Source organism: Meles meles, chromosome 13, assembly GCF_922984935.1.
Source record: "Meles meles chromosome 13, mMelMel3.1 paternal haplotype, whole genome shotgun sequence".
Lineage (NCBI taxonomy): Eukaryota > Metazoa > Chordata > Mammalia > Carnivora > Mustelidae > Meles > Meles meles.
In genome coordinates this window covers 85,013,231-85,030,910 of record NC_060078.1, presented here as the reverse complement: position 1 = coordinate 85,030,910, position 17,680 = coordinate 85,013,231, and the positions used below count along the sequence as shown (strand labels likewise).

The window sequence follows — 17,680 nt, the reverse complement described above, 5'->3', positions numbered from 1 at the left end:
CTGGGGGTACAGATAATAAACAGATTTCTCGCTGGCACAGAAGCTCCATAAGGCCCAGAATTTTGTTTTTTTCTTTACTAAATTCCCAGAGCCTAGAAAAGCGCTTTGCATATTGCTCAAGGGATATCTGTCGAACGACTGATGACCTACCTGAACTCCAGTCTGCACGGTCAGGCCTAGGGCTCTGTCAGTGGGTGGCACCTGAACCCCACCCATCACGGCAGGCCCGGAATCCCCAGTCCTCGCCATTCAGGATCATCTTTTCCTCCCTATCGATCTTTCCTTTGAAGAGGGTATTTTTTTTTTTTTTTTTTTTTAATCCAGGGAAGGAATTCAGCAAATATATTGCACTAAATTTCTACGGCCTCTGACCCAGGGTATAAAATGGAATAACTCATCAAAGGTCATTTAACAACTATGTCCAGGGCACTGGGCAAGGGGGAATCCTGACTCCTGAACACCTCCTTCCCCCTGCTCTTTAGAAAGAAGGGCCAGAGCATACTTGGTCCAGGGAGGGGAGAGCTGCCTGGTCTAGAATGCCTCCCAAGGGTTCTCTACAAAGCTGGAAATTTCCTGGAATCTACCCCTGTGTCCAGAGGTCAGGCTGGGAAGTCTAAGTCATTTTTATGGTGCTTCCATAGGCCAGGGCTCCCCAGACTGCACTGTGGGGAACATCAGTGTCCCACACGCGCTAACAGGGAGAGGAGCTGTGGGAGAAGGTTCTGCACTTGGGGAATTTCAGGAAGTTCATAATTACAGAGCTTGTGGCCAGGACCCCGTATGCGCCCCACCGAAGGGCTGGAAGAGTCCTGCCCCAAAGAAGCCCGCTCCGTTTGTTTACGGTTTCCCCGGCTTGCCCGTCATGCAGTCTTTGCTGGCGAGACATCCTAACGCCCGGTACCACTGAGGTTTTATCAACTGACCTAGTTAGGTTCTTCTAGAGTTGAATGTAGGTCTGCTTCTGTCTTCCCAAACCCCGTTTGTGCTCAGCCGTCCCAGAGCCCTGGGAATTCTCTGCACAGGGCAGCAGCAAGCATAGGGACCAGGGAACAGCGGGGGGGGGGGGGGCTGTTTTGCTGGTTTCCCCTGGCAGGGTGTGGAGGCGGCAGGGCAGGCAAGGACACCCTTGGCTGGGTGCGGCAGGAGTCCGGCAGGAGAGGGAGAAACAGCCTGGTCTGTCAGGAAGACCGATGAGCATAAGCAGCTCTCCGAGAACCGTCCCACACGCTGTAAGAGCGCACAGAGCTCTGCTCTCCAACGGAAACTCAGAGTGTGAAGTTTCGCTTCTAGGATCCAAGGTTAAAACTGTGGAACTTAGAAGGTCAAGAGCCTCACCAGGTGCTCCAGGCACCCTGGAGCTGTCTCAGAAGTGGCGCCCATGCAGCGCCCAGGGCTGGATGACGGGCGTGACACTGCTCCCCTTAAGGCCACAAGAAAGGCCTCACAGAAGGGCCCTGGCCTTGGGGTGCAGGCTTGGGGGTGGGCTCTGCAACAGCTCCCCGGGGAGAGCCCTGCAATAGCCCCCCGGGGAGAGCCTGCCGCCTCAGGACCCAGGGCCTATTAAGACCTCTGCTCTTGGTCCTGGGAGGTGTCCCCGATTTTCCATGTAAGGTTCCATCTTTCTGGATCTCCTGCACCCCAGCAAGCCAGAACCAGTTCCGTCAACAAGCATGGCTGTGTGCTGTACGGGGAGAAAAGGCAGGCCCGGGAAGGTGTGCTCCAGGGGCTGGTCTACAGACAGGGAGAGCACGTTCCTCCATGAACCTTTCCCGGGTGCTTCTGCAAAACGGGTCTGGACAGTGCAGAGACCACAGGCCTGGCCAGGGCTACGGGGGCCTTGGGCTTGCAGGGAGGTGAGTGAGTCAGCGCAGCCCGGGGCCCCAGAGACACAGCAAGTGAGACGACACCCTGATTTCAGGCGGCACCTCTGCAGAAGGCTCGTGCTTGCCTCCGGAGGCCTCATTTACTGCCAAGGAACAGAACATTCAAGATAATTACAGGTATTTTTTTTTAGCTTCGCCTTGTAAGATGGAAGTAACAGGAACACCAGCCTGCCAGGAATTAGCTAAGAAATGCAAGACACATCCTTCTGCACCCGTCCTGCCGTGGAGGCCGGGCTGGCCCAGTGGCCGACATCCCCTCACTTTCTCAGTGCAGAGCAAACAGCCACGCTGGTGACGGGGCCCCAGGCCATGGCTGGTGGACACGGACACCACGCGTGCTCACAGCGTGGCAAACGGCGCCAGCTAACCCTGCACAAGGCCTCCTGCAGCAGCCGGAGCGACCCGACCCATGTCCCACAGCGCCACGCCAGGAACAGACACCCCAGTGCTAAACCAGAACTGCACCCCAAGGTGTCTCACCAGAGGATGAGGGCCCACACCTAGAGACCATCCAAGAAGCAGAACACCGTCTCCAGGCTAGAGCGAGCGAGCAGACAGGTATCGGCAGTGGAGATCCAGGACGAGCGAGACGGCGGGCTGGCCTCTGCCAGAGCCGGGGGGGTGGAAGCGCCCCGTCCTCCTCGCCGACTCTGCCGTGCGCTCTCTCCGGACACGCCGGCCCCCTACTGTGGTTCCGTGCGACCTGCTGTGGGGACGCACGCCACACGTCCTGTACTCACTAGGCACGACCAGCGTCCTCGGGAAGTTGCGGGACGCCCAGATGAGTACTGAAGAATGAGGGCCAAGACTCTGGACACCAGGGCAGCGCCGGGGCTCTTGGAGGCCCCCCGCGGATTGCCGGGCTCTGGAGAACACGCGCCATCCGTGGTGAAGGCGGCTGGTGTGCTGGCGCAGGGTCTTTGGTGGTCCTGTGTCACCCCCGGGACAGCTTTACACGTCACTGCAAGTGCCCCCTCCTTACAGATGGGAACCAGGGCTCCGGAAAGCTGTTACTGGTGGAACTGTGTCCTCCAAAATGCCAAGCTGAAGTCCCAACGGCCGGCAGGCCCTGAGAAAGTGATTGGAGAAAGGCCTTTACAGAGGGGATGGCCAGGAGGCCATTAGGGAGGGCCTGGGCTATCCGATGCTGGTGTCCCTATAACGGGGAAAGTAAGACACGCAGAGACCCAGGGGAGTTTGTCCTGAGAGGGGCAGCCACGTGAAGGGGCAGCAGGAGGGCAGCTCGGGAAAACCTTGACCCTGGACTTCCAGCTCCAGAGTTGTGAGAGGATAAGTTTCTGCTGCGTAGGCCGCCCGGCCTCTGGGATGCGTCCCCACAGCCCAGGCGAGGACAAAGGGCGCAGACGTTTCCTTGGTGTGCCCGCCAGGGACAGTGCCGGCTCCCACATACCCAGCAGAAGTCCCAGGCTCCACGCAGGCCCAGCTTGGCACCGGGCGTCCCTGACACGTGGCCGCACACGGTGATGGCACCAGCGTGATGCCGGGACCAGCACCCGGACGCCTCCCCGAGGACCCTCTCAGTCCCCCGAAACCAGGAGAGGTCGACAAGAGTCACGCACAAGAGTCTGGCTTCACCCCTCACGTCCTCACAGACCTGGGCTGGGCCAAGGTCCGCAGATGAGATGGACACACCCTGCAGATCAGCTCTCCCGGCCTGGAGTGACCATCCCCCCTGGACATCAGAGGGCCAAAGGGGCACAGGCCTCGTCTGGCTCCACTGGGAGGCAGCCCTGGCTTCTTGCATGGGACTGCCGACTTCCCAAGGGCCCCAAGGAAACATGCTTTCGCCCAGAGCTGCGCTGTGCCCTCATCCCTCCGTGTCCTGGGTCAGAGCAACCAGCCGCCCGAGCACAGCTGGGCGTGGGGACGAACAGTAATTTCTGCTGTAGCTCCGGTCACGTCAATGGCATTCACTTTCTAGGGACGAGACGTCTTGGCCTAAATTTCAAGACATTATCTCAGAGGCCAAACCAGAGGCAAGTGGCCTGCGAATGGGGTCGAGCTGTGGTCAGCCTGGGTCAGCTGGCAGACATGGCGAATTCTGCGTGTCTCTCTCCCTGCGCGCAGACTTCCCCAGAAGTAAGACGAGACTTTCCTTCTGTGTTCCCCGTGCCCGCCGCTCAGCCCGCCCTCACTCCAGCCCTACAGACCAGCGTGCGGTAGGAGCCGTGAGCACTGGCAACCTTCACACTGAGGAGAACAGCTTTTATTAATACAAATTGGGCCATTAATAATATTTAAATGCATTAGCTTTAACACAAATAAACAAGATGAGCCACTGAAATTTTAAAAACGGATCCTATGTGCTAGAAAGGAAAACGCGGCCGGTGAAGAGGCAGAGGGCCCCCGGCCAGGTGTTAACACCCAGCGACCACGGGAGCCGCGCCTGGGTCTGAGACGCAGGCTGTGGGGAACATCAAAAGGTGTTAATGGTTTCAATATTTATCTGCTGCAGGGAAGCACTCTAAAAAGAAGACAGAAAAAAAAATTCTGCTAATGGCTGTGTCTTTGCCATTAAAATGAAAAGCTTAATGCATCTTATAATCAGAGGACAATTTGCAAATCATTAAGAGAAATGTAAAATTCCATTAAAATACAAATCAAGAGACTCTCCCTGGACTAATAATCTTTTTGATATTATTTTGCATTTCACTATTTCTGTTCCAATACCCAGGCCCCACAAATGATCAGTTCCCGAACACGCTATTTACCACAGCCTACTTCTTTAACGAGACCGAGAGAAGGATCATCTGCTATTCAGAGCAGGTACTAATGAAGAATTCCATATATTCTGAAATTTAATTAAAACCCCAAAGATTTCAAATTAGATGCAATTTGAAATGCCTGGGGCAGAAATACATGCACTTGCGTGGCGAGGGTACCGCGCTGAAAGTTGATACCGTAATTGGTCTTGATGTATTTTTGTGTTGCCAGGCTGAAGCACAGAACTCATAACCATATAAAAATTCTCTGTAGATTACCTGCTCATTGAAAATGCCATCACTCAGGTAGTTCTCCACTAAATTACCATACCACTAAAATGCACAAAGTGATTCGCGGAGTGGAGTGGCACAGCTGGCCGACGCGGCCAATGAGTTATGCATGCGTCAACGCGGCCTTTTTTCTTAGTAAAATATGCTCAGTTGAATATTAAAACATAATTGGCATTCAACCTAAGCAGCTTAAACCATTCCGTTATCTTCCTTTAAACTGATCCGGCTCCTCCACAGCTATTTTCAAGGATGCGATTCACAAACTAATGATGCCATCATCCTCGGTGAGATTTGCGCTGGTTTACATCGGCCATAAACAGGCGCGGCGGCCACGGCCAGCTCGGGATGGCCTTTAATACTGGCTGCTCTTGAACATCAAAGGCCCAATTCTTGAGGAAAAACAGGGGGATGTGCCACTTACGTTGGTTCTTGCATATTTGATGCCAAGAAGAGGAAGAGACGCGAATTTGCTCGGAAAAGTAGGTCTTGGCCGAGCCATGAGCCCTGTCCTTCCAGAGCTCAGTCTCTGGGTCTCTGACCGTCCAAGGGAAGGCCGACCACAGGCCAGCTGAGGAAGGAACGCGGGTTTAGAAAACACAGATGACCCGCACACGCAGGCACACACATGTCTAGGGACGGGTCCTTTACACACTGTGTGTTGTGTGACGATCACCAGCAGTACTCAAGAAACAAAAAAGTAGTTGCCATAGTAACGGAGACACTGTAGTTCTTTATGCTGGGGGCAGGGTGGGCATGGGCAGGACTCACCAGAGACACGACTTTCCAAACACGATCAGCATTTACCTTACTATTGGCAGGGCGGGACAAATCTGGTTTCTCATCATGAGAGCTCATAACTGAGTGATGTACTTTAGGCTTAAGCCTTGCCTTCCCTACGTCAGTCTTCAGAAGCACTGTACGGCCTGGCACTGGGCAGGACATGATGCTCGGCGCGCTGAGCCCTGGGGGGTCTGCTCTGTCCTGGTGACGGCCATCATGTGTCCCAGAGCCACACCAATGGCCTCTGGAAGAGGTGGAATTTTTCCACTCCGACACGGAAACACAACCTTTAAAGAACAACGCAGACCTGGAAAGCTTCTATTCCAAGTCAGCCTGGATGTAAGAGACATAGGGAAACCTCGTATGTGATGAGGAAATTTACATCAAGTAAGGACGGCTACACTTTTGGCTCCTGCAGAGTTTCACGGCATTACAGCCATCAATTTTCTAAAGCTGGCGTGTTCCACGTAGTAACTTACAGCCTAGTGCTATGCACGCTCTTTAGTCAAGTGTAATTTTTCTATAAACCCAGGTGGTAGAGATAACTCCATCCATTATTTCTAGGATGGTATAAAAATGCATTTAAAAATGCATTAACATTGTCCATAAAGTGTGAATATACAACATTTTATGACAACAAAAACATTTAAACATTCTCTTAGAAAGCGACCCATGTTAATCTGATGCCTACAGTGGGGATAAACATTTTGAAAGCACATTTAAGTGAAGAGCATTTTTTTTCACTTTAAAATAGACCTGAGAGAAGATTCCATTTTTTCCAAGTGCCTTTCAAATGAGAAACTCAGGAAACGGACAAGATGATTCACTTTTCTTGGGAGGCAGAAATCTGACACTGGGCTGCTCTGAGGCACAGCCTCTCCACACCCACCCATCGTGAGGACACTGCGGGGGGTCCACCTAAATGTGTGAACGTGACTGGGGACTTCTCCGTAATAGGAACCTCCACTGGCTTGCTACAATTACCATGCCAGACAGAACACTCACACTTTCATGCAAATGCCTCCCCACGAAGGCAGCGCTGTGAGAAGCTCAGTGGTCAGTGCCGTTCACTGGTAGAGACACTGTCCCGTCCAATACAAGGTCTGAAAGTGGCTGACATTCACGCCACCTCTTAAGCTCGGTTACATCACACTGTGACCACAGCGGCCTTGAGTGAAGGCCTTCTCGAATATGTATGTATGTACGTATGTATTGACTGACTGACTGATTGCCTGAACTAAGGAAACCTCAGGGGACACGGGATCTGATCACCTCCCCAGATCTGGGATGAAACTTTCACTGAATGAGGCTTCCTGGGAGCCGGTGGGGATGACTGACTCGCCAGATGGCTCTGGGCACAGAACGCCATGCCTGCTCTTGGGGTCTAGCAGGCTGCGGTCCTGTTTAGCCACGCGAGCACCTCAGGAGCTGGTACCAATCGACAGACTCAATTCTCCTCTGTGGGAGGAGGCATGTACTACTGACTCAAGGGTAGGTTAAGTGACCCTGTGGGTTATGAGAATATTTGATCTCTTCCACAGCAAACCCAGGACAGGATCTATATTAGGTGTGCTGAGAATCAGCTTGGTATCCAGGACCTGAAGCAGTCTCCTCCTTCCCACCGGCTGCTCCCATTGTTCAGGGGTCCCCCAAGAATGTAGAGCTTCACTCACCCAAGTATTTCAAAGAGAAACCACATTTTGGGCCAAACTGGATACCTACTAAAGGTTCTGGTTAGCTTTGCCAACACGACCACGGGATATCCTGGCCAAGGGCCGGCCCCTGGCAACCCTCTTCTGACAAGGAGGAGTGGGGTGGGCTCATCCTGATGTGAGTCCGTGACCTCAGGATACCGACAGTAATGTGCAGCCAGCCTTGCTCACACTTTCCAAATCCAAAAGATGAGTAACATACTGGCCCTCACCTTCTCCCTTGGCTAGAGCTCTAGATCAGGTAGACCTATGGATACATAACCTAAAACTTTTAAAAGTTGTTCATTCTAACAGCAAAAATACTTCTTAAATAGGCAACTATGGGTCTCAAACAAAAATCATTATTAAATTAGGAATGTCAAACTTGGATAGAGTGAAGCACATTGCAGAAACTCTCATAAGAGTCTGATCTGTTTCAGTAAATTCCTTTAGAGCAATAGTCCTCAGAACAGGGCACACACTCGTAACACACTTGCATGTGTGATACACACTACATGTAAGCTGTAAGGTCACGTATATACACTCACCTCTCTCAGGATTTTGGACGTGTCTCGGGGAGGGGTGAGAAGTACAGAAATGACAGTGTAACACGGACACACTGTCTAGAGCACCTGGGTGCACAGGTTCGCAGAGCAACTTGACAAAGCTGTGGCGTAAGCGAATCAGAGCTGAAGCTAAAACTCCTCGTCCGAGATGTGGTCGCCCAGTACAAAGAATAAACAAACACCAGGGACGACGGCCAGGCAGGAAACAGGAAATAGTGAACTCAGACGCCGTACGAACCCCAGGCTCCTCGGCCCATGATATTCACCAAAATGCCAAAATGCAGCTGACCGGCCAAGCTGGAGAGCGGAGGGTGAAGTGCACGGACGGCCTCTGAGCAGGCTTGGCCACCACGCCCCCGGATGGAGCCGGCACCAAGGAGGGCAGCGGCCACGGGGCCCACAGAGCCACCACCCCTCAGGGGCTCTGTGGCTCCCTGCTGCTCGGCCCGGGGGGGCCCCTGACTCGGAGAAACCCTCCCCGCGGGATGAGGACTTCCGGCAACCTAACACTGCTATCCCACCGGGGAGCTGGAAGCGAGGCACATATCTGAATGCAGACCGGGCTGGGCAGCCCACAAAGGGGCGCTTCTGTCCCCCGGGAGAGGGACATGCAGCAGATGCCGGCCCTGGGAGCGCGAGGTCTCAGGCCAGACAGAAGGGGCTGCTGGAACAGCGCTGCTCCCTCCCTCAGGCTCTGAAAAGGCCTTCAGGTGCCTCCAGGAGGGCTTCCTGGAGACAGTTACTCAGACCCTGGAAGCAGGGAGCAAGATGTCCCTGATAAGGAAGATACTCGCTCACCCCCACCGTCCCCTCCGGGACTCACTCCATACCCCGCGCACCGTCTGCTTCAGGCTTCGTGCCCACCTTTGTTCTTCATTACCCCGACCCCCGCCCCGGGGCTTCACACCACAGGCTCGGCACAGCTGGACTCAGAGCCGGGGCTGCTCCTGATTTCGGACTCCTGACCGTCTTCCCGGCACCTCGACCCTCACGCCTCCACCCCCTCTCCGGCTGCTGATCGGCGTCGTCCCCAGTGTTGGCGTCAGTGGGCCTTGGGCCAGATTTCCACATGGGCTGCCCCCAAAAGGCAGTGTGGCCGCTCTAGGGTTGAAAAGTACATTTTCACCAGCTCTTTATTTCCTGCTTAATTTAAGTGCAGTGTTGTTAGCTTGTTCTAATCAATAAATGGGCATCGGAAGGTTTAGGAACTAGGTAGTCACGGCAAGGCTGACCCTTTTTATAAGTCCTCATTTCCAATATGGGAGAACCGTGAAAGCCGCCAGCCGGACGCGGAACCGCCACTGTGCGCTCCAGCTGCCTCTCTGCTCATCAGACTTTTTCCAAGTCCAGGGAAGAGCGTCAAGTCAAACCTGGTGAACGCACAAAGCCGCCTCCTGCTGTGGGCATGAGGGAGGCTGAGACAAAGCTCCCGCCCCTGCCGCAGCCCGCACTGCAGACACACTCAGGCCGTGCGCGGGACTGACACAGCGCCCGTGAGCGGCACCCCGGCGGCCACAGGACCCTGACAGGAAGAGGGCTTGGGGCCTCCCTTCCTGGGGAGATGGTGGCCCCGTGTGAGCGGCAGCTGGGAGGGCAGGAGGGCTGTGCCCTGTGAAGGCTGTGGGGTTGGGGGCCCGGGTGAGCTGGCGTGATGAGCCTCTCCAGGAGGCATTTCTAATTTTACACAGCCGTCTCCGGTGAGGGCCTGAGGGAGTGATGCTGCTGTTCACGTCCTCGTGGTCCGGCCGCCTCTCAGCACTCACACAGCCCCCTGCAAGCGTACGGCCCAGGTGGACCGTCCTCCGGGACACAGTGCGGACCTTTGCTCACCCTGGAAGGGCCTTTCCCGTAACTCTCTGGAAGGGCTTGCAGGAGAGGCCCTTTGCAGACGGGGTGTTCAACAGACTTACACAAGCATGAGAATCCTTGCTGAGGCCTCGGAACAGAAGCTACAAGACGCTACTCGCCGGCAGGGTGGGCAAATGCAGATCTGACTACTGTCATGCGGCTGGATTTCATAGCTACAAGCTAATAGCTGTGACGAAGGAATTATTAAAGTGTTAAATATTTCATTTAAAAGGGAACATTGGAGTCACTTTGAAAAGAAAACTCAGAACTCATCTGCTGAAAACGATCATCTGTGAGAAGACACCGGAAGGAGCAGCTGGGGTCCACCGCCGCAGGCACCCACCGCCCGCCGTCCCCACTGCCGTTGGGGTCCACTGCCGTCCGTCTCCCACCACCGTCCGCACCCACCACCCGTCTGTTCCCCACCACTCGCTGTCCGCACTGCTGTCTGCACCCACCATCATCAGCACCCACCACCCGCCTTCCACACCACTGTCCACGACGCCCGGCTTACACCGCCGGGCTCACACCGCCTCGTACACTGCAGGGCTCACGACGCGCCTCCTGGGGCGCCATCCGCAGAGGAAGCCCCCACTCTAGCCTGGAGAGTGAGCGGAGAGGCCCGGGCTCCCTGCTCCGAGCGCCTCGATCGGAAGAGGAGTGGAGAAGGGGAGGACAGCGTGCGCACACCCTGAATCCGAGAGGGGTCTCAGTTTCCCTCAGGTCTGCCTCTCCTCAGCTCTGTGAAATCCTGCTTCTGGCAAGGTCTGCTTCCACCTTCTTACCTGCTTTGCCACGGACTCTGAAGGCTACACGAAGACGCTTATGTGTTCAATGGAGCGACGTTACTTTTCAGAAGTAAATGTAGAGTTAGAACATATTAACAGGAAAGAACTTCTAACAGCATCTCATCATAAAAGAAACATTTAGACTTCAAGACCAATGGCTTCATTCCGTAACTATTTCTGGGAGAAAAATGAATTCAAAATAGCGCTGACCTTCGCAAGGGCTCGATGGGGGAACGCCTGCCCTCCCTAAAGTGCTCTGTTATGCCGAGACGGCTGGCCCTCCGTCAGAGGCCGCAGCACCTGGTCATTGGCACAAGGCAACCCCTCAAACTCTAAGTACGACGCACAACGATTTTTTCTTAGAAAGCGCCCTCTACTAAAAACAGTCTCTTACTCCACACGCGGTTCGCTCGTGCTTTCCCGAGCAGCAGCCGCGGCCCTCACCTGCGGACTTCCGGTCCTGAAGGACAGCCTCTCGCTCCTTGGCAGGAAAACCCAGACAATTAACTTGTTACTAATCAAACTTGGCAAGTTTTCCACGATAAGGAGCTGAACTACGTGAAATCTCCAGTGTTAAGTTCTAACCTGCCAAAAACGTTAACTGCGTATGGCTTACGTCCGCACACACATGTGACCAGCCTTAAAAGACCAACCAGTGCTGACCGGGTGCCCGCCTCACCGTGAAGCGGTCCTGCCCACAGACAAAAGGGGCCCACGGAGTGCAGCGGGGGCCTGGCCCCCAGGGGCCCCCAGTGCACGGGCCGGCGCCTGAGGACAAGCGGGTTCCAGCGCTGGGGCTCTGTCGGGATTACGTTTTTAGAACAAGCTAAAAGCAGCAGACCTGGTCTAAATCTCAGAGGCGATGCTGGGATGAAAACATGAAACGCAAAAGCATGTTAAACGTGCCCCCAAACTAAGATGCACGGAAAACAGAATTTGTTAAAAAAAAACAAACACAACAAACATTTATTCCACATTAACATGTAGCCACGCCTCCAAGCCTGTGCAGGTTTCTTTCTCTACATTAATGACCAGCTTCTGGAGGTCTCGGAGGCTGTCAGAGGATTTTCCTGGCATGGGACTTGTCCGCTCACCACGACTCCCTGGTGCTATAAGATACCAAGTGGAAACAGAGCCAAGCCAGCTACCACTGGAGAGAAAAGGTTGTTGCCACATCTGGGGGTTCGTGTTAGCAATTCTATCGTAACCGTCCACCCCCTCCCTTCTTAAACCGTAAAATCCCCACACCTGGCCCCTGCCTGGGAGTCAGTGATTGAGCTAAATTAGAAAAACCTGGTTTGCACATGCTAAGGCGTGGGAAACCCCGGCCCAAGGCAACCACTGTCAGGAGGTGGGGCTGGCCCAGGGGACCCTGTCCCGAGGAGGGTGCTGGAGGCTGTCTCCCCTAAACCCGGCTAGAAGGACCTGGCCTCGGTTGGAAGCACCTACCAGCGCTGTGGGGCTCGTCCAACAGGGAAGAGCTTCTGGCTGGGGCTGGATGGCCTCCAACCTTACCCCAGCAGCTGTTTCCAGCTCGTTCTGGTCACCCACACTGCCCATGGGGGCTGGACGAGGAGATGGGCTGGCTCAGCCCAGTGCCAGGGACCAGGGTCAGTGTGGCCAGCCCTGCCCTCTTCAAACACCAAGAACAGGACCTCAGGATTTTATAAGCTCACTTTCCCCACCTCTCCCTTTGAATATAGGTACTTCTGGCCTTGGTTTTCTCATTTTTCTGTCCTGAAAATTTTAAAACCTTAAATTTCTGCTCACTAGTCAACAGACTTTAAGAGAGGAAAGCCAGTCAGGCAATTCCTTTCTTCATTCTTTATTTTTGAGAGAGAGAGAGAGAGAGAGAACACGAGCACAAGTGGGGTGCATGGGCAGAGAAGCCGACTCCCTGCTGACCAAGGAACCCAATGTGGGACTCAATCCCAGGACCCAGGGATCATGACCTGAGCTGAAGGCAGACGCTCAACGGACTGACCCACCCAGGAGCCTCTGGTTGGGCAACCTCCTTGTTCCTAGTGGCACAGCGGTACTCCCCAAGTGACGGACGACAGTGGACAGCATAGTTCAGAGCACCAGGGTTCCCAAGCCCCTACTTCAGAAGCAAAACCACACCTGAGTTCCCAGCCCGCACAGCACACGGAGGTCACACCGTGTCCCCTGCAGCCTCCGTGCAGCAGGCTGGCTTGTGCTACTGGAGGGTGACCCCAGAATCCCATGCAGGACATAACACGTGTACAGCGACATGCCAAGGCCCACTGGAGTTCCCACAGCCCTCCTAGAGACCGTTCTGAACGACACAGGTGCTCAAAAGGGGCCCCGTCTCAGTTCATTGTGAAAATGCTCAGGTACTTATTATCTGTTCACTTGTCTGACCTTGTCAGTCAACTCAGGTGTTGGCTCAACTTTCCAGGAGCTTCTCTATCCACTGCCTCTGAAATTCCTTACTCCACTTGCAAGCTTCTTTTTGCTGAAAATCATGGCAGCTACTGGAATGCCAGTAAACTTATTTAGGATACGCTGTTTTGAAATTCAAGATTGCTTCACATTTACTTTAGGGATGTACTTACTTTAGAGGGAGGAGTAGAGGCAGAGATGGGGAGAGGGAGAATCTCAGGCAGACTATGCACTGAGCGCAGACCCCAATGTGGGGCTTGATCCCGCGACCCCGAGGTCACGAGCTGAGCCGAAAGCAAGAGTCAGACACTCAACCAACTGAGCCGTCCAGGCGCCCTAGATTTACCTTATCTAAAATCTCAGGGTAGTTTTTTCCCTTGACTATGTGTGTTCGTACATCTAGGCATATTTGTGTATGCACACACATGCACTTATTTTAAAATGAGCATAAAAAGCCACTATGCAAAATGAACCTCTGGTATATGTGTAGAATCATTTTAGTTGCCATAATTCAGGTCCAAACAAGAACTCAGAAAGAAGCATCTGGGAAAATGCTTTTCGGTGGTCACAGACCATGTGTCTTAAATGTGCTACATTTAGGCAGTAAGTTCTCAATTCGTGCTTTAAGAACACAGCAACCACGGCAAGTCTGAGAAATTAGACTGCAAACTTCTCTGAGACGACACAATGCCACTACCCACTCTGATGAGATGTCACCAGCCGAGTTTATGGAAGTGGCTAATTGTCCATGTACAAGCCTCATTTTCTGTGCTGTTGGCAAGCAGACAGTTGAAGTTAACAATAAGCTTATTGAAAAATTCACGGCTATTCAGATGTGTTTCTATTTAAACCTTTCAGCCAACAAGAGTCAAGAGTCGATCTGCATGCATCATTTTTACTGCCTTTGCCAAGAATTATGTGACCACGTGCCAAAGCTAACACAAGCATTTGGAATGGGTGGAGACTGTGAACTCCTGTCCTTACAGTGGGGGATACATGCTGTCTCTGTTTAGATGATGTAAAAATACCAAGTCAGGAGAGTCGATAAAATGGGCTGTGACGTAAGCGGTAGTTCATCAGTCAAGCTCCCTGAGCGAAACCCTGGGAGGCGGCGGAGTTACTGACCTTGCTGGAGAACGGGATGGTGAATCACAGGCAAGGGGAGGTGTGGGAGGGCCGCAGGCTCATGGAAATAGGCGTCCAGCCAGGCCGCGCACTGCACCAGGGGCTCCGTCATTTCCTCCGGACGGCTGAGCAGCTCAGGAAGTGTGGGGGCCTCCGCAGGCCTGCAAAAGTGGTAAGAGGAGAGTCATAAACCCCAGGCCCCGAGTCCACACAGGTGGGAAGCAAATGAACACCCGCTGTGCCCACGTGGGTAGACGTCTGTAGCAGTTTCCCGGGGGGGGGGGGTGTCCACTGCTGCTCAGTGGGGCAGGTGCCCGCAGGAGGGGTGGGGGGCCTTCACGCTGCGTTTCCACTTTTGGCTCTAAGAAACACAAGCCCTCTTTGGGAACAAGAGGAGATTCTGGGAGGAACGTGCTGGGACACAGGCTCTGCCGTCTGGGGCTCTGGGCGTCTGCAGTCACCCCGTGAAGCAGTATGTGACACAGCGGGGACGACAAGTGAGAAGCCGGCCCAGTGGGAGTGCAGCTGCCCTGTCCAACGGCCAACAGGTGCAGGCGTGCCTCTACCCTTCGTCTGTGAAATCGCGCGTCTTGTCAAACCATCTTCCGGAAATACTACCGAAGGAACTACCCCGCACTGGGACCACCCGCCCCGCCCACCGAGTTTCAGCAGAACAGCGCGTTCGGGACTTTGTACCGCTTTGGGCTGCGTTCCAGGGACTTCCTCGTGGTCTGCCTTCCGTCCGTGGAGTCTCATGCTTCAGAGTGTCTAACCCGTGTGTAGTCCTCCCGCGAGGCTAACGCCAGTCATGCCGCTCAGCTTCTGGCTTTTTTTCTTTCTTCCCCAAATTCCCTCGTTCATTCCTTACGGTCACTTCTTCCTTCGATCTCCTTCCGTTTAAACCACATACTGTGGAGTCGCTTCATTTTTTAGTATATGTGCTGCCGAAGCGAGCACGGAGTCGCTTCATTTGCTCCTGGCCTGCGGGGGCTAAGTCCCACACCTGTGGGAGCTGGCGGCCGCCTCTCCCAGAGGTGACTCACCTTTGGCAGGAGCCAAGTCTCTGGGGATCCCTCTGCTGCAACGAGAAAACATCCCTGCTTCCGAGCCCTACAGTTTTATGATGGATCCAATTTTTATTTCGATTTCTTGGAACCCCACACCCACAAAAGCACCGGCACCAAGTCTGATCTCTTCAGCTGACGTTCCTTCCTTGGAGAGCTGGCAGCCTTCCTAGGCTTTCGGGGCCTGGAGGGCGGAGTCGGTCTGGCATCTCAGATCCCGAAGCTTCGGGGGGAGGGGACTGCACACGGCTCTTCCTGGCCCTCCGTGCCTCACTCTGTGTGTTAAGGACGCGTGCACAGGCACGGGTCTACAGGCTGCCTGTTTTGTCTCGTACCCAGCACCCTGAGGAGGGTCTGAGTGGAGAGGCCACAACTGGCTTGGCCATGTGGCCCGGCACAGGGAGGACACGGGGGATGACGGCCGCAGACGCGCGGGCCCGACTGCGCCGTGTGGGAAGGCCGCGAGCACGTGCACTTCCCGCTGTGCGCCGCAGGGAACCGCTGAAGGCCCGGATGCAGGTCTCACAGACGTGGCCCCGCGCAGGAGTGCTCGTCTCTCAGGCACAGCGCCCTGTGGAAACGAGAGTCTCCACGGACGTCCTGGATCTCGCCAGAAATCAGCTTCCTTGGATGAGATGCACAGAAATGCCCCTTCCACTGTTTTTCTGCAGCAGAACAGAAAGGGGGCTGGGGAGAGCGTCTAATCACTTGCATGTGGGCAGGCGTGAGGAAGGAACGGGACAGGGAAAGACAAAGAAACGAGTCCCCTGGAACGACCCGGCAGAGAAGGACAACAGACACAGGCTGGCCATTCTGCCGACTCCCGACCCGACAGAGCAGGCCCAGGCCTCAGCCCAGATGCCATCTTCGTGAGATCTCTGTGGGCGGGAACCCACGTGGACAGGCCCATGGTCGGCCTGGACCCCGCATCAACAGAGGCCCCACAGGACGTGCCCCTTCCACAGCACCGCGGGGCCAGCGGAGCCAAGACACTGCTCCTGCCCTGATCTCTCTCTCCCCATCAGGACATCTGGTCGGCGAAGGACTTGGACTTCTGTGCCCGGCCTGAATGTCATTTGACTTCAGAGAGACACCCTAGACCCTCTGTTCCATCCTGTTCCTTCCATACTGAACAGACACGTACTGACGACAGAGGAGAATAAACACGGGGAGGGCTGCCCCGTGTCTTGCCATCCCACTCCTGGGAGTGGAGAGAGAGGGGGCCGGTGTTCTAGCGAAAGTCAGGGCTCCCTTCGCACAAAGCAAGGCCAACGCCACCCGGTGTGTGTCGCGGGGTGGGCAGTTCGTCCGCGAAGGTCTCAGCCACGAGCACACAGCAAGCTGCATGTGACAGCTGCCCAACAGGAGACGAACAGAGCTAAGGGTCCGACATCCCCACCCTCAGTCTATGGGAGACCCCCGTCCCTCTCCTGCCTTGAGCGCCCATGCTGACCCCCACACGCCTGGCACCTCCCGCAACAGGCCAGACGGTCTCAGAGCTTTCGGGCTATGCTTGCCCCTTTCACTGACGGTGACTGTGCTTCCCTTGGCCAGGGGACAGACACCACGGGAGATGGGGCACCTTAGGCCATGTGACGGGGCCTTCAGTACCCACTAACGACCCACTGTGCTCCAAGACTTATACCTCTTTGCTCAGAGGCCCCGGAATGGCACAGAGGCCATCTGGGCATCAAAGGCACTGACCAGGCTGGTCGCCGCGTCCTCGTGGCTAAGGGACTAGAATGGGAGCTGTGTCCCTACTAGCATTTCCCACTCTTAAAAGGATATTTGAAGAATTTTTATAGTAGTAAAATTCATCTTAAATTGATTTTTTATGCTTGTGCTAAAGATCTCAACCTCTGATTTACTCTGTAGGTCTCCTTTTTAACTCTTTCTCTATTGGCATTAGGTAACTATTCATGGGTGAAATGTAATTAAACAGCTTTGCTTCTGAAGCAAGGATTTATGATACTACATTTAAAATGAATGGCATTAAACACACACATAAAACCAGATTTTTAAAGCCATGACACAGATTTCCATTTCTACAATAAAACGAAATTTATTCTCTGCCCTGCCCTCTCCTCCAGCCTCGCTTCGCACGTCCCTGCGCGAGCCGCGGTGTGACGGCGGCGCAGCCCTGCCCGCGGCTGCCCTGATTACGGAGGAGTCTCTGCTGGCTCCCCTACGCCCTAGCCCCGAGGCCCCAGTGATTACGGGCTCTGTGGTCCACGTTCCCGGAAACCCTAGACCCCAGCCCTCCCTGGGAGCCTACCACTCAGCCACCGCAGATTCGCACACCCCTGTCCGTGGGCCGGCGCCAGGGCTGGGAGCCCGGAGGCGGCAGCTGGACAGCCAGCCCGCGGGGGCCGAGAGCAGGCCCTGTCCTGCTGTCAGCCGGGACCATGCAGAGAGGGACACGTCGGAGTCAGCCTGCCTGAGGCCTTCTCCCAGATGACACTCATCATCAGTAAGAGTCACCCGGACCAATCCTGGGACCCTGGGCACCACCCCTGCC

General features: G+C 54.7%; 1 protein-coding gene across 1 annotated transcript in view; it reads right to left on the bottom strand.

The window, feature by feature from the left end:
- The window catches only part of MGMT (O-6-methylguanine-DNA methyltransferase), a 276,571-nt gene that overhangs the window by 33,530 nt on the left and 225,361 nt on the right, over positions 1 to 17,680 (bottom strand). The window contains exon 3 of the mRNA XM_046027812.1: positions 14,099 to 14,259. Within this exon, the coding sequence (XP_045883768.1) occupies positions 14,099 to 14,259 (161 nt within the window). The remainder of the gene's footprint in view (positions 1 to 14,098; positions 14,260 to 17,680) is intronic.